Source organism: Perca flavescens, chromosome 19 (assembly GCF_004354835.1).
Source record: "Perca flavescens isolate YP-PL-M2 chromosome 19, PFLA_1.0, whole genome shotgun sequence".
Taxonomy (NCBI): Eukaryota; Metazoa; Chordata; class Actinopteri; order Perciformes; family Percidae; genus Perca; species Perca flavescens.
In genome coordinates, this window is record NC_041349.1 from 11,135,991 (window position 1) to 11,160,865 (window position 24,875).

General features: G+C 41.6%; 2 protein-coding genes across 2 annotated transcripts in view; one reads left to right on the top strand and one right to left on the bottom strand.

The window, feature by feature from the left end:
- col4a5 (collagen, type IV, alpha 5 (Alport syndrome)) overlaps positions 1-15,189 on the bottom strand; it is a 90,881-nt gene extending 75,692 nt beyond the window's left edge. Inside the window, 1 exon segment of the mRNA XM_028564647.1 lies at positions 14,838-15,189. Within this exon segment, the coding sequence (XP_028420448.1) occupies positions 14,838-14,927 (90 nt within the window). The 5' untranslated portion in view covers positions 14,928-15,189.
- A 4,517-nt stretch (positions 15,190-19,706) lies between these two features.
- col4a6 (collagen, type IV, alpha 6) overlaps positions 19,707-24,875 on the top strand; it is a 161,391-nt gene continuing 156,222 nt past the window's right edge. The window contains exons 1-3 of the mRNA XM_028564646.1: positions 19,707-19,754; positions 19,972-20,081; positions 20,248-20,293. Of these exons, the coding sequence (XP_028420447.1) occupies positions 20,071-20,081; positions 20,248-20,293 (57 nt within the window). The 5' untranslated portion in view covers positions 19,707-19,754; positions 19,972-20,070. The remainder of the gene's footprint in view (positions 19,755-19,971; positions 20,082-20,247; positions 20,294-24,875) is intronic.

Below are 24,875 nucleotides of genomic sequence, written 5' to 3' on the forward strand. Positions count from 1 at the left end.
AAGAAGGAGAGGATGTGGAGACAAAGAAAGTGTAGAGGAGCTGCACAGACGACTCGATGAGTTGTCAACCATTAAATTAATCGCCGACTGTATCGATAATCAATTAAATCGGTTTGAATTCTTTTTTATGAAACAGAGTAAACTTCTCTGATTGCAGCTTGTTAAATGTAAATAGGTTCTAGTTTCTTCACTCCTCTGAGACAGTAAAGTGAATATGTCTGAGTTGGGGACCAAACGAGACATTCAAGGATGAAAACAAATATATTTTGCAACGTGCGAATTTCACACGACAAAAAAAATAAGCCCAGAGCGTAAAGGCCTTAAAACAACATTACACTTATTTTACCTTTTTTTCTCCGGAGAGATACTACAGTCATAATTCTCACAGCCACAAGAGGTCCCTGTCAGGAAAATGTCAACTTGTCGACCATCGTTTTAGGCAAGGGGCGAAGGAGAAATCAAGTGTTCTCTCCGTCTGGACACACTGATGTGCTAACTCAAGTCTAAACCGTGAAATGTGCAAAGAAACAGTAGCCACACTCTGACTCATACCATTAGTTCCCCTGTGGGTTGTGGGGAAGCCCTTGTTTCCTCCTGAGGAGTGTGATTTAAGAAACAGGGGCCCGCAAATATGGAAGAGGGAGCTTTAAAGGAGTGAGGGAACAAGAGAGAGAGAGAGAAACATAACGAAGAAGAGAGAACCAGATGCCCTCCCACACTAGAGTCGATTCAGCTGCACTCAAAACGGCTTTCTGCCTCTCTGAAGCGCCTCTGATGACTTTGGTTAGCCACAGGCTACATGTTGCTCCTGTTGTCCTCGGGTCACATTTGACCCATTTTCTATATCAGAAATTTGGGTTTCTTTCAACCAAATTTTCAAAGAAAAGTAACGTGGATGGTTCTCTACAACGCTCTTCACAAGTAAAATAAATGATCCGTTCCCTACATTCATTGAAGTTGGTTGTTTAATTCAATTTAATAGCATTTAAAGAGAAATAAATTGAAAAAAGTGACAAAAATGTGGGTGGCCTAGTGGTAGAGCGGGTCAGTCCTTGATGCAGAAGTTGCCAGTTCGATTCTGACCTGTGGTGCTTTCCTGCATGTCATACCCCCCTTTCATTCCTAAGCTGTCCTGTCACTAAAGGCCTAAATGCCAGAAAAAAATCTTAAAAAAAAAAAAAGGGACAAAAACATTGGGGGGGTGGGAAAGCAACAAAAGTGTCAAAAAAAGTTTTAATTTAAAATTTTGACCCAGAAAAACAAAAAGTTGATTGATGCTCGACGGGAAGAGAACACAATGGTTAAGCACTGTGTGTGTGTGTGTGTGTGTGTGTGTGTGTGTGTGTGTGTGTGTGTGTGTGTGCGCGTGCGTGTCTGTGTGTGAAAACAGAACCAGGAGACAGGCAGACAGTAATAAAAAGGCGTTGAATGATGATGAAGACGGGGCGAGTCGCCTCGGGTCAGGACTGCATTCACAAATATTTGTTAATACCGTTAAGTAGTTTAGGGAGGCTGTCCAACAGTCTGCAGTTTGAGCAGGTGAGAGGGAAAGGAGAGGAAGGCATCTGTAGAGCAAGGCCAGCCGCTTGATCTCAGACTGATTACAAAAACTCCTCCCTTCTTTTTCTCGTCCGAAAGAAAGAACACAAAACAATGGCGAGGAGAACAATTTGGTTCATATCAATCTTATATGTCCCCTGCATGTTCTGACTTTAGTTGCTCGTTTGATCCTTTTGATCCAAACTTTATTGTTTCTTCCCACCTGAAGCTACATGGTTACACCTTTCTTTCTCCGTCTCATTTCGATTTGTCCCTGAGCGGCGCTCAGCGTTTTCCTTTGGGCTGTAAAATTTCCAGCAGCACAATGAGGAAAAGAAGGTCAGGAAAACACAAGAAGAAAGGGAAGGAGGGAAGGAGGGAGGGACAGAGGACGGCATGTCTTGTGACTGTTCTGTGTGTAGGTGGACTTGTCAGGTAGCCCACTGAATCGCAGCCACACACACACACACACACACACACACACACACACACACACACACACACACACACACACACACACACTGCAAGAGAACAAACTTCAGATAAAGTTGCTCATAGGAAAAATGCTAACTGTCCTAAATCTGTCTGTCTCCTGTTTGTTTTCTCACACACACACACACACACACACACACACACACACACACACACACACACACACACACACACACACACTGCAAGAGAACAAACTTCAGATAAAGTTGCTCATAGGAAAAATGCTAACTGTCCTAAATCTGTCTGTCTCCTGTTTGTTTTCTCACACACACACACACACACACACACACACACACACACACACACACACACACTGCAAGAGAACAAACTTCAGATAAAGTTGCTCATAGGAAAAATGCTAACTGTCCTAAATCTGCCTTTCTCCTGTTTGTTTTTTCACATACACACACACACACACACACACACACACACACACACTGCAAGAGAACAAACTTCAGATAAAGTTGCTCATAGGAAAAATGCTAACTGTCCTAAATCTGTCTGTCTCCTGTTTGTTTTCTCACACACACACACACACACACACACACACACACACACACACACACACACACACACACTGCAAGAGAACAAACTTCAGATAAAGTTGCTCATAGGAAAAATGCTAACTGTCCTAAATCTGCCTTTCTCCTGTTTGTTTTTTCACATACACACACACACACACACACACACACACACACACAGCAAGAGAACAAACTTCAGATAAAGTTGCTCAAAGGAAAAATGCAAACTGTCCTAATTCAGAGGCCAACATTTAAGCTTGATCTCTTTTTAAATGTTAAAATGTATGCAGAAAAAGTTGTTCTCAAACATTAAAAACCACTCCCGAACCTGCATTAATGATAGCATATAATGAAATAGTTCTCAGACTTGCACAGCTGCCGCCTCCGTAATGCCTTCCGGTTTTGGATTATCTGACAAATAGTACATGCATCAACACACGTCTGATGTTTAATGTTGAAGTTCCAGATGTCTGACATTTCCTCCCAGTACATGAAAACAACAGAGTTGTTGGCTAAAAATCCAACGACAACAAAAAAGAAGAAGAGAAAAGCACGGAAACAGATATTGCACTTCTGGATCGTCCCCAAAAGCTGATCCCAGAACCAAAGCTTTCAAACAGACAAGCAACAACTTTCCGTTCCCAAAAAGCGATTCAGGCCCACATAGATCTACTGTTTCTGCTGATGGTAAGGAAAGACAAACACTGAAGTGTGAAAAGATCACAAGGAGAAGTCTGACAAAATAAAACAAACTGAGATATAGATGCCCGTAGGCAATGTACGCAAGCTTACACCCATCTCTTACAAAAGAGTGTCTTTATCATTTTCTCAAAGTGATTCTCTAAAAGATCAGCGCCACCATCTTCAAATTCCAAATATACAGTTGATAAAAGCATTTAAAGATTATCCAACCACAGCTTCGAATAAGTCGGAAAAAGTAGCAAAAGTTAAAAGTTTTATTATTTATGTATTTATTATTACAGGTGCTACTTTTTCTCAAATGGTCTAAGTGCTTTCCATTTTGTTTTTTAAATAATTTGAAAAGCAGACTTACAATTGACAAATCAGCCAGTCGATTGACGTCCATAAAGTCGTTTGTCTTGTGAAATTGACTTTTTTGAAGAAACGATATGGATCAGGGATCGACCGATACTGGTTTTTAAAGGTCGATACGGATTATTAGTAGTTAATGAAACCGATAACAAATATTTGGAACAGATATGCATTTACAGTAAAAAATTTTAATTTTTAAAAAGGTACCCTGCCACACGTATTTCATTACTTTGGGGTAATGTCTGAAGTTCAACCATGGACTCTGTAACATTTTTTTGTGGAAATAATGCCTTGGTTACCTTGTTTCAAGCCATTCTAGAGCAGTATAGAAAGCCTGCAGGAAGACTCAGCTTGATTTGTGCCAGTTCTCATTAATATTCAACGAGCTAAGCTGTTTGACTCTGATTGGCTAACAGCTAGCCAATGAGAGCCTGGCTATCGGCATCCTTTACCCAGCGCAACTGGGCGAGCTCGTGAATAGTAATGAGCTCAGGCAACATGATGTCAGACTGACCAGCTTTTGTAATTGGCCTGATTTCTCCGCTTATTTCTTTTCAGTGGCTAGAGCTGACAGAGGATTCATTTTCACATTCACAACATAACACAAGCACATATGGACCTAACATATTTAAAAAAAAAAAAATGCAAGTAAAAACGGTTTTGTGTGGCAGGGCACCTTTAAGTCAAAATTAAGATTTTGGGACTTTTACAAACTCCAACACAAAACTTTGTTTAGATGCTTCAAGCAATTATTGAATAAATGAGAAACTTTCAACATAATACCCAGTAACAGAGAATCAGATAGTGTTGGGGGCAGGGGGAACATTAAGTCAGACTCAGTGGTGAGTGAAACAGAAGCAGAGGGACAGACTCAGAGCTATAGCCGAGCCAAAGTAGAGCACTATTTATTTCATTAACTTTATCGGTTATCGGGCAAATAAAACGCTGATACAGATAATCTGCAAACTGCCAAAAGAAATCTATCACTAATGTGGATATGACATTGTTGGATGTAATGATGTATGTATTATTGCAGTTGACTTAAGATATTGATTGCCAGTAAGAATGTGAAATGTTGCACAAGTGACACGTGTGTTGATTGAGACACTCCTACTGATAAGAGATTGTCTATTGTACCACACCTGGGGACACAGAATGGGCAAAATGTATTTAAGCCTGGTTGTCTTTTTTTATTTAAAATCGTCTTGATGAGGGACCGGAGAGACCGAAACTGTAGTTCTTTTGTAAATAAACGGTGATGCTAAAGCAAGAGCAGAGTGCAGGATTTGTTTTGAAAACTATTTTGATAAAGCATAATTCTTATCTTGTCTTTTTCGCCGAGCCATAATGCGTTCAATAATGTAAGCTAATAAAAATGCTGTCTGTCCTCTGAACCACACGACGGTATAGGTCCTGTAATATGACCCAAAGGAGCGTATTTTATTAGCTAAAATTAATGTCTTCATTCATAAATATGTCCTCATTGGTGTAAAATTCACTCTGCCAATCATCTGACTTATCCTTGTAAGCGTTATCTGTTTTTACATTGGACGGGCAAGTCCAAGGAGGCTTCCATGTCGTTCCGCCATTTTGAAAAACTAAAATCGCTGAGAGGGACATAAAGCACTAGCCTACCTGTCTACCTAATCCACTACGCGTTTTCGTTCAGAGCCAGTGTCACGTGACGGAAACAGAGAAGGAGATCAGCGAGAGGCGCAAATTTGAAAGCCTGCACTGCCCTTTAGTTCATAATGGAGGATCATACTTATGCCGAGCCACAGGAGAAGGAATCCTCATCGCCAAAAAAAGCGAAAATTGGAAGACATGTTGTCATAGCTTCTTGGTACATAATGGCTACCGTAGTTGCAACACGCATTTGAAAAAGCGAGTAGCTAGAGAGCACTATTCGTTTGAATGCAAAATACAATTTCACCGCTAGATGGGGAAAATTCCTACACAGTTTACCTTTTAAGTTTAGAAAAAGATCTTGGTTTGGGTTCAAATCGTTTGTTACTTCACTTCCTGAAAGTGACATTCGTTAAGTTAGCCAAAGTTTAGAATGTCGATAACTCCAGAAGCTTCGAAGCTCAAACTATGGTATTTGGTACAGCCCTACTAAATACACTGGCAACTAAGAAACATTGATTGTAAACGGTTCATTTGCGCACATTGGTTCATTGTTTTGGTCGGTATTTAACGCATGGCATCGGTGTAGATGCATGCTTTAGAAAAAAAAACTAGTGTCACTCAATAAATTGTTGTCCAAGAGTTGAAACTTAAACTTAAAGGGCTGTGCTCGATTGAAGAAATTCTTAGTCGACTAACACTCAATTGTGTAAGAATAACACACCCTATTCAATTGTATCGACTTATCGATTTAGTTGATTTAATCAAGAGTTTCTCTGCAAAGAGTCATGCAAAAGCACCACTTTAATTCTTGTGTTTACCAGAGATGTGCTCATACATTTCTTGGAAATAAGTCATTCAGCATGAAAAAAAGCATAAAACATGACTAAAGACTAAAGAAATTTAAGTTGACGAACACCAAAACGACCGATAAGTCGACTAATCGACTAAGAGGGAGCGGCCCTAAACTTAAAGATGGATATGTCAATCCGTTTAAAACTAAAACAACAAAATAATAGTTCTTCTTCATTATCACCATACACGTAACCACGGTCAAAAAAACTGTGACCTTGCTGTGCGCACACAACAGCCGTACCAGTTAGGCCACATTTGAATAAACTTTATTCCACCCCCCTGCGTCGCACGCTGGTTGCCAGTGAAATGGCTCCAACAGTTACTACATACATAGGCCCTGTTCAGACCTGGCATTAACATGCGTCGTTTAAAACGAAGTTAAAATGAAATTGAAAAGTCCAAAATAAAATAAAAAAATAACTGAAAATCCTAAACTATTATAAACTTGTCCAGGCATACCAAATCTCCCAAGAGGTTTGACGTGCTCGTAAAACATCTCTAAGAGCTTTTAGAAATTTCCAGACATCGTTGACAAAGCCAGCTTACGTGATTTGAGAACGCTACGCTTTAAGCAGAAGAGATCAGTTGATTAGGCGCTCCTTCGGTGGGGCCCGGACCACGAGATCTCGATTCATCCTCAAAGTGTCTCGGGTGTGTTCACACCTGTGCTTAGAGCTGTGCTCTTGTGATCGGATCACCCAAGACGCACATTAATGCCAGGTCTGAACGCGGCCATACATTCAAAGAAGTCTCTTTAACATTAATCTGTAACATAATTCAGCCCTAAATCCACAAAGAGAGCTCTGCTTTAATCTGGATATTCTCCCTGCCCTTCAAAGAAAAGGTTCCCCTCAAACCTTTAAATGACTTCTGTTTAACCCTCCAAATTAGGAGATCAGAGATTCCTGACTTTTATAACCCCAAAGAGGTTTCAAGAATCTCTAAGTCCCTCACAGACCAGTTAAAGCTTCGGTCATGTGGGGAGCCGTGACTATGTAGCATGACTTGAGCTGGTCGTTACAAAGTAAAAAGTAGGTTAAGACTGCATGGGGTGTGGTTAGTGAGGGGAGTCAAAATATAATCAGATGGGTGGATGGATGGTTGGGTGGATGGATGGATGGATGGAAGGGTGGGTGGATGGATGGATGGATGGAAGGGTGGGTGGGAAAATGGATGGATGGGTGGGTGGGTGGATGGATGGAAGGATGGGTGGATACATGGAAGGGTGGGTGGGTGGATGGATGGATGAATGGATGGATGGATGGATGGATGGTTGGGTGGGTGGGAAAATGGATGGATGGATTTGGATGGGTGGGTGGGTGGATGGATGGAAGGATGGGTGGATACATGGAAGGGTGGGTGGATGGATGGATGGATGAATGGATGGATGGTTGGGTGGGTGGGTGGGAAAATGGATGGATGGATGATGGATGGGTGGATGGATGGAAGGGTGGATGTATGGATGGATGGATGGATGGTTGGGTGGGTGGGAAAATGGATGGGTGGGTGGGTGGATGGATGGATGGATGGATGATGGATGGATGGATGGATGGTTGGGTTGGTGGGAAAATGGGTGGATGGATGGGTGGGTGGGTGGATGGATGGAAGGATGGGTGGATACATGGAAGGGTGGGTGGGTGGATGGATGGATGGATGGATGGATGGCTTGATGCATGGATGGAAGGGTGGGTGGATAGGTGGATGGATGGATGGGTGGGTGGGTATGTGGGTGGGGAAGAGGTGAAAAAGAGACCCAGCTGACCTTTAAAGCCTCAAAGCAAACAGTGAGGGATGGAGTAAATAAAGAAGTCTCTAACAAACACACGCGTTTACCCTCCTCTTAATACTGAAAGGGGGAGGCCGAGGGGGGAGGGTAGAGGGGGTGATAATGAGGTTTCAGAGTAAGGGACAGAAAGAGACGTTTTGTGCAAAGAGATTAAATTACATTAGAACCCCAGTGGCTAGTCGGCCGATGAAGAGTGACCGTCCTGCGGCGACGACGGTTTAGGCAAGTTTCGGCACCAAAACAACCAGTTAGGATTAGAGAAAAGATTCTGGTTTGGGCCACCTTCAGTACAGTAGTACCCCCGGGACACAAACACCCGTTTACCTGCGCGGAAGTCTTGTGTTTTCCCCTTAAAAGAAAAGTAAATCGCAATACTCAAAACGATCGAATAATCACAATAAATGAAAATCACGGCACGCATGTATCGTGAAAGAATCGAATCGGGTCCAAAAAAAGAAAAGCATAGCATCTGTCCCAGCCCTAACTTCCAGCGCTGCTTCTTCCGGCTGTAAAAAGGAGAGAGTGAGTGATGAAGAGGAGGATGGATTGTAGTAATTAGCTGTCTAAACATTTGATGTTAGCTCTCATTGACTGTTGTCCACCTGTTAATCCCAAGGGCATCTTCAGCTCATTGACACCACGGTGTGAGTTCTAAACACACACACACACACACACACACTTCCTTTACAATGGGTAACTATATACGTATAAAGGAGGTAAAGATGTTTAAGGAGCCCTTCTCTCAGAGCAGGCGAGATAAAGATGGAATTTGTCTTCGAGAACAGACACAAAGGGAAGGGAGAGAGAGAGAGAGAGAGATGGGGGAGAAAAAAAAAAGAAAAGGGAGGGAGATACAGTCAGAAAGAGAGGAGGATAGATGTACATTGGGATAAGTTTAAGAAAGAGAGCAAACTGCTTTTGACTATTTAGTTCAGGCAGGACATCTCAAAGGTTTAAGACGACTTAATCTAACTGTAGATAAGGAGATTTTTGGACATTGAGGTGAGATTTTTCTTCTTTTTTTTTTTTTTTTAGCTTTGGCTCACAACAATTGGATAATTTTTCGGCATAAAGCTGCGGTGATGCCTAAACGTGCCAAAATGTCTATCAGTTCAGACACTTGGGATCTCAGTTTAATTTAAGTTCAATCTCGCAAACTCTTCCGTGTCTTCTCTTTCGCACTCAGGGAGCAAAACGTGAGAACAATAGATGGGGGGGGGGGGGGGCTGGGAGAGAGAAAGAAAGAAGAAAAAAAAGAGTCCAAACAGCAGACAAAAGAAGAAAATCATAAAAACCAACAAAGATGAGAGAAAACGGCTCAAATGCAGCTCTGCAGTGTTCCCTAACGTCACAGATCTTAATCTTCGCAGTACGAGGATGTTATGGCTAAACACACACACAGACACGCACAGGTTGCTTCACCTTTGACGTGACCCACATCCCAGGTGTGTGTGTGTGTATGTGTGTGTGCGCGCGTGTGTGTGCGCGCTCACAGGAAAGCATACGTCAAATTTAAGAGTGTGTTTGTGGTTGCACGGCATGACGGGTTCAAAGGCAATCCTCCAGGTATACATTACCGCTGAACTCCCTCACCTGGCTGAATGGAGATCATATCTAGGCGAGGATTAACACACACACACACACACACACACACGACCAGCTAAACAGTGATATATCAGACATAGGGATGTAACGATGCATCGTGAATAGGTTTAAAAATCAATATAAATGTGTAATGACATTTTTCAAGGCCCTAGGGCGTAATCTACTTTAGATTCCACTTTGTGTGACTTCAGACGTCACCACTTCCTCTTAGATCATTTACTTGAAGAGACTTGTTTCTATGTAGTTAGTTACTTGGATGTGGGAAGTCAATGATTACCAGCTGATTGAGAGTGTGCTGTATTTTAAATGGTACGTGCAGTTTTTTTTGAAAGATGTGAAAACGATTTTTTTAAAGCTGATTTTAAAAAGGATTTAACCTACCAGCAGTAGGACAGATTTACACAACTTCTTTCATATTTCAGACTTCACCACGTTTTTGTTTTTTTTTGTTGGTGAACAGTGATGATAAAGGCAAGCTGCATACCTGAGGAAGTATTTGGTGGATTTGGTCTAACACACACACACACGCACACACACACACAGAGACTCCACTAGGGGGCCTCAGAGAGTGACCTGCTGCAGCTCAGACGTGTGTGTGGGTGTGTGTGTGTGTGTGTGTGTGTGTGTGTGTGTCTGTGTGTGTGCATGCGTGTGTGCGTGTGTGTTTCTGCGTGTGTGTTTGTCTGCGTGCATGTCTGTGTGTGTGTGTGCGTGTCTTTTTGTGCGTGTGCGTGCGCGCATGCCTGTGTGTGAACGTGTGTGTTTTTGTGCGGGTGTGCATGCATGTGTGCGTCAGCGTGCGTGTGTGTCTGCATGCATGTCCGTGTGTTTTTGTGCAAAAAAAAACACATGCACCCGAATGCACGCACGATAACGTGCACAAAAATACACACACATACACGCATGCATGCACGCACACCCGCATGCATGCGTGTATGTGTGTGTTTTTGTGCGTGTGTGCGTGCATGCGGGTGTGTGTGTGTTTTTGTGCGTGCGTACTTGCATGCTGGTGTGCGTGTGTGCGTGCGTGTGTGTGTGACTTGCATCATCTCTCCATATGTAGAAGACTCTGAAAAAACTTTACAAAAGATTGAGGTCTGACACCATCTGACATCTATTAGTCACAGACAAGAAGATTTTACTACCAAGACTTTAAATTTACAATCTTATCAAACCCGTCTGATTTGGTCGAAGCGTCTAGACGAGAAAAAGACTGACTTAAGACCACTCGGGCAGAATTTTATGCCTACCTCATTGCCACTCGATATGAGGAAAATATGCGACATCGTTACGCAATGTGCGTGTCGCTGAAGTTGATACCGCGGTGACGATAAAGAAACCGTTGATTGTGCGGCCCTGCACCTTACGCCGATATCCCTGATTGCATCCTGATATTGGAAGCTTGTCCAATATCGCTTTTTGAGTAGGAGCGTTGTCAAACGCCGCTTGGACGCGCTGTTGCGTCTTTTGTCCTCGCAGCAACGTGGCATCATGACTTGGCGTAAGCATGCACGCCACTTTCCTAAAGCCAAGTGGCGTGTTATCTGCACGCATTTTGATGTCCACGTCTATGTCTACGCTGTATAAAGTGGATGTAAACATACACACGCGGCGTCGCCACATGGCGTGCTATCGCGAGAACGACAATATATATACTGTATATATATATATATATATATATATATACCGTACAGGCCAAAAGTTTGGACACAACTTCTCATTCAATGTGTTTCTTTATTTTCATGACTATTTACATTGTAGATTCTCACTGAAGGCATCAAAACTATGAATGAACACATATGGAATTATGTACTTAACAAAAAAGTGTGAAATAACTGAAAACATGTCTTATATTTTAGATTCTTCAAAGTAGCCACCCTTTGCTTTTTTCGATAACTCTGCAAACCCTTGGTGTTCTCTCAATGAGCTCCATGAGGTAGTCACCTGAAATGGTTTTCACTTCACAGGTGTGCTTTGTCAGGGTTAATTAGTGGAATTTTTTCCCTTATTAAAGTGAAACTTCACCGATTTAGCATTAAGCTTTGTATCAGTAGAAACCTGGTAGTATTTTTGAAAGACCTCCCTCTTGTCCCCCTGAGAGGGGAGATCTCCGTATTGTGGGTCTGGAAAAAAACCTCAGATGACGCCAAATGACGATTTTTGCGTCATCTGAGGCTTTTTTGCCCAGAGGCAAAAGACTACAGTCTATATTATGAGCCACTTCCGCATAGCCCAAAGGGGGTTGGACTGTCGGCTTTTTCCGGAGATTGCCGAGGAAAAAACGAGTGTCAGCCATCTTGAATCCTCGCTTAGCTTCTCAGCAGGAGCAGAAACTGTTCATCCCGACGGAAATTTTAGAACAACAATTATGTGCATTCAAACTACCACACATGTGTACCGCCGGGATACATTGGAACACATCGGAGAATATGCAGGACACTTTATTACGGACGGAATACTCCACACGCTACACGAGCTTCGCCTGCACGGAGACCAGCGGTGGTGCTCGATTCCTGTGGCCGGTAAAGTGACCTCATCAGCGGGGAGCGTTGAACGAGTGTGCCGGTGGAAAGACTGCTGTGCTGTGTTTTGTATCCAACTAACTGCTAACTGCTGGTGGAATTTGTGACTGTAAAATGCCGACAACTCTAGCTACATCCCACGCAAATGTACGCCTGTGTTTATACTCGATGTTTATACCACAGCCCACCAAGAGCTAATGCTAGTAGCTATGAGTTAGCCTTCTTTTACTACATGGTTTGGTTGAATTCTAATGTAGAATGCGGTCTGTTATTTCCTTTTATATATGTCAATGGTTATTTCTTGATAACAGACCGTTGCTAAGGATAACACACCGTTGCCATGCATAGCAGAGCGTTGCCATGGACACAGTTCTGTTCACTCTGGAGCTATCAATCAATCCGCTGAAAGAAGTCCGGATAATGTATCAGCTGTGGCCAAAAAAGTACGTTTTAAATGTGTAACACCACTTGAGCCACGGCGAAACGTTTTTTCGTGTATATGGTTGAAATGACAATAAAACACACTTGTTGAGTTGATCGTCTCACTGTCTGTCTGTAAAGGGTAGGCGTGGCTTGGGAGTGGCCTCATACAGCAGCAAAGCAAGTGCATTCTGGGACTTGGTGTCTTTCATCCATATGAGCCAAAAACACATTTTCTGGCTTATCTTGGCCTAGAAGGCACCAATTTCAATTTTCTTTTCACATTTCTACTACGTAAGTGACCCAATTTAAAGATATATTCAGCAAAAAAAGGAAAGGGTGGCTACTTTGAGGAATCTAAAATTCATGGGACTTGGTTATTTCATCCATTTTGTTAAGCCAAAACATTCATTTTTGATGCTGGCTTAATGTAAATAGTCATGAAAATAAATAAAAAACGCATTGAATGAAGGCACCAAACTTTTGGCTTGTACAATTTATATTTATATATATATATATATATATATATATATATATATATATATATATATATTTAAGTATTAAAAGTAAAAGTACTCAATGCGGAAAAATCCTCCCATTATAGAAAGTGGAAACGATCCAAACAGTTGTGTGTTTAATGGTCTAATCATCTCAGCTGGACTTGTAGGTCTATATAGTGTTGGCTAGTTCATAATAAAACATCATATTTTATAAACTACATGTGTTTTGTGTGCAAACATCTTAACGTGTAAAGTAACTAGTAACTAAAGCTGTAACCGATGAATGTAGTAGAGTACAAACAAAGTACAATATTTCCCTCCAGAATGTAGCGGAGTAGAAGTTGTAAGTGGTATGAAAAGAAAAGGCTTGAGTAAAGTACAAGCACGTCAACATTTGCACTCAAGTATAGTACTTGAGTAAATGGACTTAAGTTACATTCCACCACTGACACCGTACAAAAGGGATAAACAGAAAAGTGTGCAGCCCTGATTGGACACGCCTTGTGTGTGGGCGGGATCTGTGCGCACCAGCGTGCAACTGCTAAAGCCCTCATGAATTCTGAATGAAGTGTGAATATTCATCAGCCTGTTGGAATATTACATCGCTTAGTCAAGAGTGTGACTTTGATTATGCATCTGCGTCACGCGGGGGGGTGTCAGCTTTTACAGAGCTGCAGCCACAAGTTTAGGAATCAAGAGGTAGGAGGGCTGAAGTTAGTATAGGTAGCCTACATGGACACAACATACATCTCAAGTGCAATAGAGGCATTTTCCACCTTGATGTAAGTGATAATGGAGCCGCTGAAAGTCTCTTTCTGCTTTTTCTGCTCTTCTGGCTGCACAGAGTCCAAGCAGTGATAAAGCAATACAAAGCTGGATTTTTATGTGGCCAGCAGCTATATCTTCAACATGCGCCAAGGAGCCAGCTAGGTGCTGTCAACATAAAAACACACCTGCAGGGGAGAGACACCTTTAAAAAAACGCTGTTTAAAAAAAATTAATAATAAAAAAATATCACATGCCCGCTCTTCTGGGATGCAGATGGACGTTAACCAAACGAAATGACGCACACCGTGGTATAGATAAGAGCGCTATTAGACTAGGTTTTGTTTGTTTTTATCACTGACAGGGCACAAACGTTGCAGTCGACTTCAATATTTCAATTAGAAAAAACAAACGGGTGAAAGAAGCGCGCTGCACGCACACGCGCGCGCTCGGGCGGGCGCACGCACGCGCGCGTCAACGAGTTTAAGAGTCAAAGATGCCAAAGGCTGCTAGATTACAAGACAGATGCAGGAACGATACCGAGATTTAAAAAAAAAAAAAAAAAAAAAAAAAAGGGCAGACGCAGGCTGAGGAAAGTGCACCGTGGTCGGCGTGTTGCTACAGGTTGGCCTCCTGCCGCAAGAGAACAGGGAGGAAGGAACGGGATGCGCACGGAACTGGGGATGGGGGGTGAGGGGGGGGGGGACACCAAATTCCGTCCGATTCCTCCCAGCAAACTACAAAGCAAAAACAAGTGTCCGAAAAGCTCAGTCCAAAAAGGTTGTGTATAGCCTATAAAAGTGGGTGTGATTGTTGTCATTGCAACAAAACAGAAAAATAGGGATAACCGGATTATTATTATTATTATTATTATTATTATTATTATTATTAGAGCAGAAGAATAAGCACTTGTTATAAAGCAGCCTCTCTATTTATAAACCAGAGCCGGAGCCGGTGGTGTCCCGGCGCCGGCTTAGCAGCGGCGGCTCTCTCTCTCTCTCTCGGCTTCTTCGTGCTGGGGGGACGGGGGGGACGGGGGGGGTAGGCTATATGATCTTGCGGGGCAAAAAGCCGCTAGAAGGCTTTATAAAGCCCGCAAAAAAAAAAAAAAAAAATAAATAAATAAAGGACAGAAAGTGGAAAAGGCACTTACCGCACAGTCGGCTCGCTGCACCAGGACGCTCAGGGCGAGGAAGAGCAGAGGCACGGCGAGCTGTCGCAGGCTCTTCAAGTCTTTATTCATCTTGTGGGGGAGAGAGGTGGAATAAAAACAAGGGTCCGCCTGCGTTAACACTCTCAAAGTGAACGGCTCTCTACTCGCGTATCATAGCCCCGCTTCCTCCCCCCTTTGCACACTTGCTAAACAGAAATAAGAAGAGTGAAAAAAGCACTTCTTTCTCCGGCGTGTTGGCTGGCTGTTCGTTGCGCTTGCGAGAGGCTCCCAGTGGTCCTGGCTGGCTCTATGCACCGTGCGCCTCTGCTGTCCCCCTCTCAAACTTTTTCTCTCCTCGACTTGCAAACCTGCCCCAAAGCCGGATCTACTTCTAACAACCCAGGGCGCATTTATATTAGCTCCCCCCCCTCCCTCTCCTGCACCTACACCAAGACAGTTCAATTCAACCTAAAATTATAAAATGTCTCCGGATGATTTGCATCTTTAAAATGTGGTCCGAACTTCTCAATCAATGCGGGACATTTCAGTTGTTTTTTTGGGGGGGGGATTCTCCTTTCCGATTTCTAAAAGAATTGAATAATGTTAGGACCTCGCAAGCGCGGATGGATACGGTGCCTCCCCAATACTACCCAACGCCTGAAGCTACACACACACACACACACACACACACACACACACACACACACACACACACACACACACAAAGCGTTGACATTAAACCTTTATTTGACATTTTCTATACGCCCGGACATGTTGCATTCCCGCCAGATTATGAAAGGCCAAATTCTCACTTTTTGACTCCTGACAGAGGGACGCTGCTGGCAAAATGGAACAAATTAAAAAATTAACTCTTTTTTTTTTTTTTTTTTTTTTTTTTTCAAACAAAAGTAGGCTACATCATCATTTCTTTCACATTTTCCTGCATTCTTTTTAAATTGGGTGTGAAGAAAGAGGGTTATGGGGAAAATTATGTTCACAGCTGCTGATACTGACTTTAATATTTAAAAGTTTATGCATGACCTCATCCTAACTTCCATCCAAACATCTTAAAACGCAAATGAAAAAGTCACATACTAACATTTCAGGTTGCACATTTTCTTTTCTTATAATGTAACATTGTATAATGAAATATGTAATGTTCATGTCAATAAGTCCCAGATAACATCCTGTATGGGGGGCAAGAAGTTGTAAAGTAACCAGGAGTTAATGATCTGTTTCACTCTCTCTCTCTCTCTCTCTCTCTCTCTTCTTGCTTGTGATCTTAAACTCTTTTCTTTTTGTATTCCGAGACACTTTCAGAGCCGAATTACTTTTACTTTGAATACTTTAAGTACATTTTCCTTGCTACAGAGTATTTTTTACAGTTTGGTATTATTACTTTAACTTCATTCAGTCATTCATTCAATTTATTGTGCAGGAATGGATTAAAAGTAACATTAAGTTACAGTTTAAACAGGCCTGACTCGGTTTAAAAACTGGTTTCCAGCAGGCAGAAACATAGAACACCGTTACTGCACATGAAGACAGAAACCCTTGTACAGGACGTCAGCGTGGGCTAGACAGATACAGACAACTAAAAACAACAATACAGACAATACATAAATAATCAATGAGTGCAAGTGTAACTGTCGAGAAGGAACAGTTTGTATGCCTTTTTGAAATAAGTGATGGATGGTAGTATTCTGATGTGATGGGGAATGTCATTCCAAATGTTGGTGTATGTATGAAAAAAGGATTTCTGATCATGGTAGTACTTAAAGGATCGGAATACTTCTTCCGCCACTGGCCCTGTGTACATTGGAATAAGTTAGCTTTACATTTCAAATTATGCGTAACCAACACCAAAAAATGGGAATGGGAAACTTGGATGTAAAGATCATACCAAATAAGTCATTGGTTTCGGATGTTTGACTTGGACTGAGTTTAGTCTTGAGCTACTTTTGACATTTTTGCAGTTGTGTGCATTGATGTCATCCTTGTCATGATGTCAAATAAATTTAACATGACAGCCAGTTTCCAGCGTATTAAACTAATGCAGTCTAATAGTCTTGCAATAGATCCTACCTTCATGAAGGTTATAATGTTACGATTTTAAACTGTCCTCGAAGAAATGTTAATTTACTGTAAGGCCATTTTGGAGTCTGTAGTTTGTGGTGCTGTTGAATTGTGTTGTGTTACACTGACAGGTGTTTCTATTATTTTGTCAACCCCATTTATATAAATGAGGAACCTCATCTCCATTTGTCACTTTAGAACTATCCCTGTCCCCTCGAAATTATGTTCCCATACAACTAAACTGCATTCCCAATTACATTTCCAGGGAAACCTATTTTGTCCAGGATTACGTTTGATTTTGACGTATCACAAATACGTTTTTAATCAAAGTCCACTTAGGGAGGAGGTATGGGTGAATAAAATTGAATTGACGTCCCATACATAACGTAGCTGCTTAACTTACATATGTAAACGTAGGCCTACTTATGTTACCCAAACAATGATCTTCTACGGAAACCTAACCAAGTAGCTTAGTAGTTTCAATTCACAGCGTTAACCACGTGTTTAAAATTGCAACCCCCCCAACTCAGCAACGTGTACCTCTCGTCGGTAATTGTTGAAACAAACGTACTGCCGGAGTTCCCTCATAACGCAGTTTAGTTGTATGAAAACAGATTTTTTTTTTTGGGTGACAGGGTTGTTTTAACTGGTGGAGGCAAGATCTGGAAACTCTACAAAGATGATTGTGACTTAAGAATTTAATGAACCAGTTTGAAGAAAGTTTTGTGCTTTTCATGTTTGAATTATTTCTGCAATTCAGGATTAGGGTTAGGGATAAGGTTGGGGACATAGATAGGGTAGGTAATATACTGATTAATGCAGCAATGACAATACGTATGTCTTCAAATTCCTACGTCAAAGTGCAAAACTCAATAGATCCCAGGAAGAATCCCTGTGGTACACCACAGCTAAAAACAAACCGCAGAGAAGAACAACAAGGCCTTTATGTAAGACATTATATATTTTGAACAGCAACATGAGTGTAATGTCAACAATATCTACTGTATAAGGAGATTAATTAACATGTTGTAATAAACTCTGTTGAATGCTAACTCAGGTCAAGTTGTACTAAAATAGAACATTCAAGAGCTAAAAGAGGCCTGTTTGCAACTTGAGTAACTCTGTGTCTGCTCCATGTTTAGAGCAGTAGCTCAGGACCGAGGTGTTCAAACAACGTTTTTAATTTGATCTCACTGTGGATATAAATATGACCCTGACAACGCAGAGCTGGGATATTCCTGTAATATATTTGTGGGATCCTTTTTTTAATTTAAAGAAAAACAATGTGTTAGTTAATTGCAAATGCATGATACACAGAAGAAATATCATGCAACCCCAGGAGATTAAATAAAGTGTACTGTTTAGTAGCAGATTTAATATAATATAATATGACCAATATATTGGTTGTATGGGTGTTAATATTGCATAAAGAATCATAAAGTCACTTTAAATGACAGTCATTTAAAAAATAAACTAACCTTTTTAGGGACATATGTTGACATTATGGGGGGTACCTTTAGGGCTGCCACCTCTTAGTCGACTAATCAGTCGTTTTGGTCTTAGTCGACTAAGATTTCTTTAGTCGATAAGTCATTTTTTATGCTTATTCATGCTTAATTACTTATTTCCAAGAAACTTCTGAGCACATTTATGGTAAACACAAGATTTAAAGTGGTGCTTTTGCAGGATTAATTGTGGAGAAACTCAGTTTTATAGATGGTTAATTAACTACATTTATATTGTGCTTTTCCAGTCTTAACCACCTCTCAAAGCGCACAGCTCTGTCAATTAAATTAACTAATCGATTAGTCGACAAAATCTTATAAGTGTTAGTCGACTAAGAATTTCTTTAGTCGAGGACAGCCCTAGATACCTTAAATTGTTGTGGTGTGTGGCGGGAGAGTGAGGACCCAAATGCAGAGAGAGCAGGCAGGCAGGCAAACGTTGATGTGGAGGGTTTAATAAAAAACAAAAAGCGGCAGTACACAGACTGGAAAACTCACAAAAACAAAACTGACGGGAAAAACATAGGCAGAAGCAAACTGACCCAGGCACAAACACAAGGCACAGGGAGGAAACACAAGGGCATGGCTACAAACTAAACCGGTACCGACACAAAACGATCTGACACAAGACAAGGGGAACACAGAGGCTAAATACATAAGGTGATGGGTAAATCAGAAACAGGTGAGACAACAGGTGAAGCACATCAGGGCGGGGCAGGACAATCTACAAAGGTGGGAACAGAAAGCAAAGCTAGACATGACAAGACAGAAGACCTGACTATCAAAATAAAACAGGAAGCAGGACAAACAGACAAAACATGAGGACAACTAAACACAGAAACGTGACACAACACAGGACACAGTCAAGAGGGGATAAACACAATAAATAGGGAGAAAACTAAACAGAAATCAAAACCGGATACAGACAACATAAATGAACCAACAGGTAACAGAAACTGAACAAAACGCAAAGCAAAACACTGAAACCATAACATAAATACAATGTACATACATGTATCATAATTGAATATCATAGACATAAAGGTCTTTATAATGTGTTTAATAGTGACTTTTTTTTGTTGCTTTTTTTTGGCATTGATTCAAACCAAATGAAGACTTTCTCCGGATTGGAGTGCCTCCTTTGCTGCACCAAACGGTTTGAAGAGGTCACGGCTCTGTGTGCGTGGGTAAAAGCTCCTGTTGTAGCCAAAAGGTATGGAGAGGCATGAATGACATGTGCTGGCCCCTCCTCTCCGCGCTGCTGTGCTGCGCTGGCTGAGTTGAAGCGCAACAACCCCGGAGAGCGCAAGCAGCGACTTCAACCGCTGCAACTTTGGTGAGTTGGATAAGCTCTCATTTTACGACAGAAATCCCCGAAAAGAAAGAGGTCCTTTTACGTGCAGGTTGTGTTTTAATGCGTGAATCTGTGTGTGTGTATGTGTATAAATACGGGTTGTGTTTGGCTGTGGGACTACTTTATCTCTCTCTCTTTCTCTGTGTCTCTCTCTCCGGGTGGATGACAGGGTTTTTTTTTTTTTTTTTTTTTTTTGGAGCCCGTCGATGAGCGCGTTTGAAGTGCCTTGTTGGTGAAGACAAGGGGGATCGAGTCTCGAGTCTGCAGGTTTTCCCCCCTTTCTGCCAGTCCGATCAAAATGAAATTCCTGTAAGTTATTTCCCCTCTTAGAAATATTTCTGTTCCAATGTTCAGCGGCGCTGGTTTGCGGCTTCTGTAAGCGAGATGAGCCGAGCTCCGGCTGAATTTAGGCTATACTAATTTTCTTTGGGGGGGGCAAACTACAAACTAACTGAAATGTTTATTTCTCTGGCAGGATTTGCGTGATAGCAGTCGCCTTGGCCGTGGGATCCGCGCACGGAGTAAGTCCCGTTTGCTTATTTTACTCTCCTCCAGGTGAAGTGGCTCTCCGCTCGGTTTATTTAGAGCGCATAGATGCAACAACTTTTTTCTTCTTTCTTTTTTTTCTCTTCTTCATTTCTTCATTCAACTGCAGGAGAAGATAACTTTTCATGAAAGGGCTGCACGTTAATGTGTCAGCTGTCCTAATGTGAACGCCTAAGAGACAATTTAGCACAGATTGTTGCTTTATTTTTTTAACATGTGTCTTACGTGACTTTTTGTCCATATCAGAGACGTGCCCTCGGCACAGGTCTCCTACATGTTATTCGTCCACGCGTCACGTTGTGGGTGTCTTCAGCATGAGAAGACACATTTCTGAATACTTTTTGAGTCACTCTAGAAGTCTTTAAGGACACTTCAGTTGTAGTTCTTTTTATTGTCATTTTATAGAACATTGATATGCCAACTCTCTTAAAAACTCTCTCTGGATGTCTTTAAACATGTCTTTTTTTTTTTTTTTTTTTTTTTTTTTTAAAGCTTTGAGGTTTAAATTTATAAGTAGCCCGAGGGACTGAAAAAAAAGCAGTTCATATTTGAGTGGGCCCGCTCAGAGTCATTTGCAATTCAAACTCCGCCTCGCTGATGAATATTTAAGTTAGGGAGATTATTGGGGCAACTATTTCCAAGCCACACCTATAAGACTTCCTACAGCTGCGGGACACATCTGCAGCAGCAAGACAGTGCAAGCAAACACGGGTTATTTCTTTCTTTGCACCACTCAAAAGTGCATCCTTTTAAACCTTTTCTATTTTGTTTTATGCATCAGTGTATTTGGGGCTGTTTCGATGGCAGCTTTTTAAAGTCCTGCAATGACTTTTTTTTTTTTTTTATGCATACACTAGAAGACTCTGAAACGACTTTGAAAAGATTGAAGTCTGACACCATGTCACATCTTAAGACAATCTGTCATAATGTCCCTGAGTTTTTAGTCTCAGACGAGAAGATTTTACTACCAAAGGGCTTCAAACTTACAATAATATCCAACACGTTTGATTTTGTCGGAACGTCAAGACGAGGAAAAGACTGACTTAAGATTATATTGGATTCAACTTTATTGTCATTGTGCAAAGATAAGGAAATGCAGTTTGCGACCAACCAGAAGTGCGAAAAGAGCAGATAAGTGCAATCCAATATATACAGAGTATAGGCAGGTGTAGACAGGTGGTGCAATAGACAGGACAAGAAATATAGTGCAGTGTAGACAGTAGTATACAGTTGGTTTACAGAAGGTGGTTTAGAGTAATATTAATTAAATATAAATATGTGGAGTGTATTAGCAGTTACCTTAGAAGAGCAGAATGAATATGGCTATGTAATATGAACAACGTATGAACGACATGTACAGATATGTGCAGCTTGGACTGAGTTTTATGACCGCCTTACGCCAAACGATTGAGACGACGGGAGAGCGCCCCGACTCTAGCAAGACTCTCATGATTTCATTCCGATTTTGGAAACTTGTCCGCGACAGTGGCATCGCTGGAAAAGTCGTTTGGTGAAACGTCGGCATCAGTTTCTTATTTTATTCTTATTTCATTTTCTCAAATCTTACTTTTAAACGCAACCAGAACACACAATGCAGTGACATACTGTATGTACAGTATTAAAGGTGCAATATGTAATATTGTGTGTAATACTGGCAGCTAGCGGTTAAAATAGTTACTGCACTACCAATTCAAAATACTGGAGAGTCGTCTCCCCCGCCCCCTCCTGCCCAGACTCGAAGTTCACGGGGGTTGCCAGGCTGAGACCGCAGCATTCACAACAATGTAGCTGGACGCTTTTTTCACATAGCCAGACATTACTCCACAGCACAGCGGAGTAGCTAACGGTAGATGCTAGTCTCACATAGCTAGACATTACGCCACAGCACAGCGGAGTAGCTAACGGTAGATGCTAGTCTCACATAGCCAGACATTACTCCACAGCACAGTAGAGTAGCTAACGTTAGATGCTAGTCTCACATAGCCAGACATTACTCCACAGCACAGCGGAGAAGCTAACGTTAGATGCTAGTCTCACATAGCCAGACATTACTCCACAGCACAGCCGAGTAGCTAACGTTAGATGCTGGCTATATTGACAGTCATAAAAGCCCGTACTCACGTGGAGCTCTGTAACCAACTAACAGACACACTTTTTCGGCTTAAAATTACAGTATGAACCGCTAAAAACACAACAACCTCACTGTCCTCTCCACACGCCAGTCAGGCACGCTTCCTCTGCTTAGAATTACAATACGAAACGCTAAAAATACCACTACCTTGCCGACGGAACACACTTCATTGGCTTAGAATTACGGCAACAATCGCTAAACACACTGCAAACTCATAGTCCCCTCTTTCAGATTTACAGCCCCCCTCTCGTGGCTTAAAATAACTCACCGTTGTCGGCTCCAGCCGCTGAAGAGGCTACACGCTGTAAACAGCCATGGGCTTCCCGGTAACGTTAACAGTTAGCAGGGTTAGCATGGCGGCGTTAGCCAGGACCAGTCGGGATCACTTTACTGGCTATGTCTCAATTGTTTTTAAGTAACCAACTCGGTTACTCTAGCTATATAATTCAATGTGAGTACACAAATGTTGAAATGACAAAAAATGCCCATCCCTAGTAGCTGTGATAAATTAGCGTGGAGCTAATGCTTACTGGTTCAGGAGAAAATAAGCCAACTCTGCGTCCTTTTGGGCTCTAAGCTGTCTCCATCTTTCAAATACATCTCCAATATTTACCAGGGGTTGTTACGCCTCTGGTCACGCAACTGTTAGAAACATGCTGTTTTTTTTTTTTTATGTCATGTAGAATCTATCTCCGTTGATCCTGTTCGTTTGTTTGCTGCTTTCATGGCTGTACTAACGTTACAGCTGTAGCGCGCTGGGTTTACGTTTTTACAGGTATATCTGGCAACCCGGCCTGCCTGTCAAACTGGGCCGTTGATAACAACACACAGATCAAAACATAAACATAAATTCCGTCACGGAATGTAAATTTTCAAAAAGGAAAAAATACTGAAATTAGCATTGTTGTCAGAAAAGATAGTATTTCAGTTTAACATGTTTCCTTAATATCTGATGAGGCATTGGTGTCATTTTTGGATTTATTACAGTACAAATATTACATATTGGACCTTTAATATGAAGATTTTGTGCAGTGACAAATGACTGATAATATAGTCCAACATATACACACTGAACAATGGAAAACTATAGTGTCACTGTCCAGTGAAAAGCATATATAGGCTGTCTCAAGTTTAAGTTAACACTTTACTCTAACCCTCCCTATTCAGCATTTATAAGCACTATGTAAACATGTCATAAATGGTTTATAGCACACTCTAAAAACGCTCCCAGAGGTCGTCTGTTCCAGCAGCAATTACGGTCTTACGTTTCTAGTGGCGGCGCCCTCTAGTGGCCGGCGTTGTTCTGACGGGAGCAAAGCAGGAGAGCAGGGTTCGAGTCCCATTGTGGAAGTAAATGTCAAGTTTTTTTTTTTTTTTTTTTTTTTTTTTTTATGTCAGGTTCAGTATCCCGTTCATAAACGGAAGTGTCTGATTTAAACTCAAACCACGATCTTTAGTTTTTGAGCCTAAACATAACCAAACTTCAACCGTTTGACAACGTTAAAGACGTGTTTAAAAACCGCGCAACCTTTACGTCCCAAAACTGCGACCGGCGCGTTCTGGTTTTCAGAAATGAGGACGGCAAAAAAAACGCTGCTGTGGGTCGCATTAGAGAGTAGGAACCAACCACTATTTCGTCGTGTGATTTGGAGGACTTAAAATGCTAAATGAAATTTTAAGTGTTTATTAATGTGTTACAATATTATCATCCCATATCTGTTATATAGGCCTACAACTAGTCTACATTATGTTATAAATTAGTATTTCTCAAACATTGGTTCACGAGTAGATTTGGTAAAATATCACGGTTCTTATTAAATAAACCCAAGTGTAAATGGTAACATTATTATTTGAGTTTTTTTTCCGTGATATCAGACATCAGCAATGACTTTTTTTGCGACAGTGCCTCAAATTTACTTCACAAACGATCAATGTGACATTTGAAGGAAATCCAGAGGAACAAAGTTTACGGTTAACAGTCGACCGACGAGATGAATCGACGGCTTTCGGACAGACATTACTCCCTTGCTGCCTCAGCGTATGCAGCACCATTCTTCAGAGACACTGAGGGCCTAATTTACTAACACTAGCACAGTTTGCGCTGCGTCTGTTTATGCGAGTTCGGTAATAGTGCACGCTAGGCTTCCACATTTTGCGTATTATTTATCAACCCTGACACCCATCAGGCAATCAGCGTCTTTCTCCGCCCACTCTACCGTAAATTGCGCTGTAGCGAAGCGGTACTTGTGCTATGATACGGCTGAGTGCAGACTGCGATATTCCCACTGCTGATGCTATGACTGTTTGAAATGATCCTGATGCCAATATTTGTAATGTAGCGAGGAGTTTAACAGCTGCTGGAATAGGATGTGAACGCTGAGTGGGAGATTCACTTTCATCTTTGATTTCTTCCAGTAACTCTAATA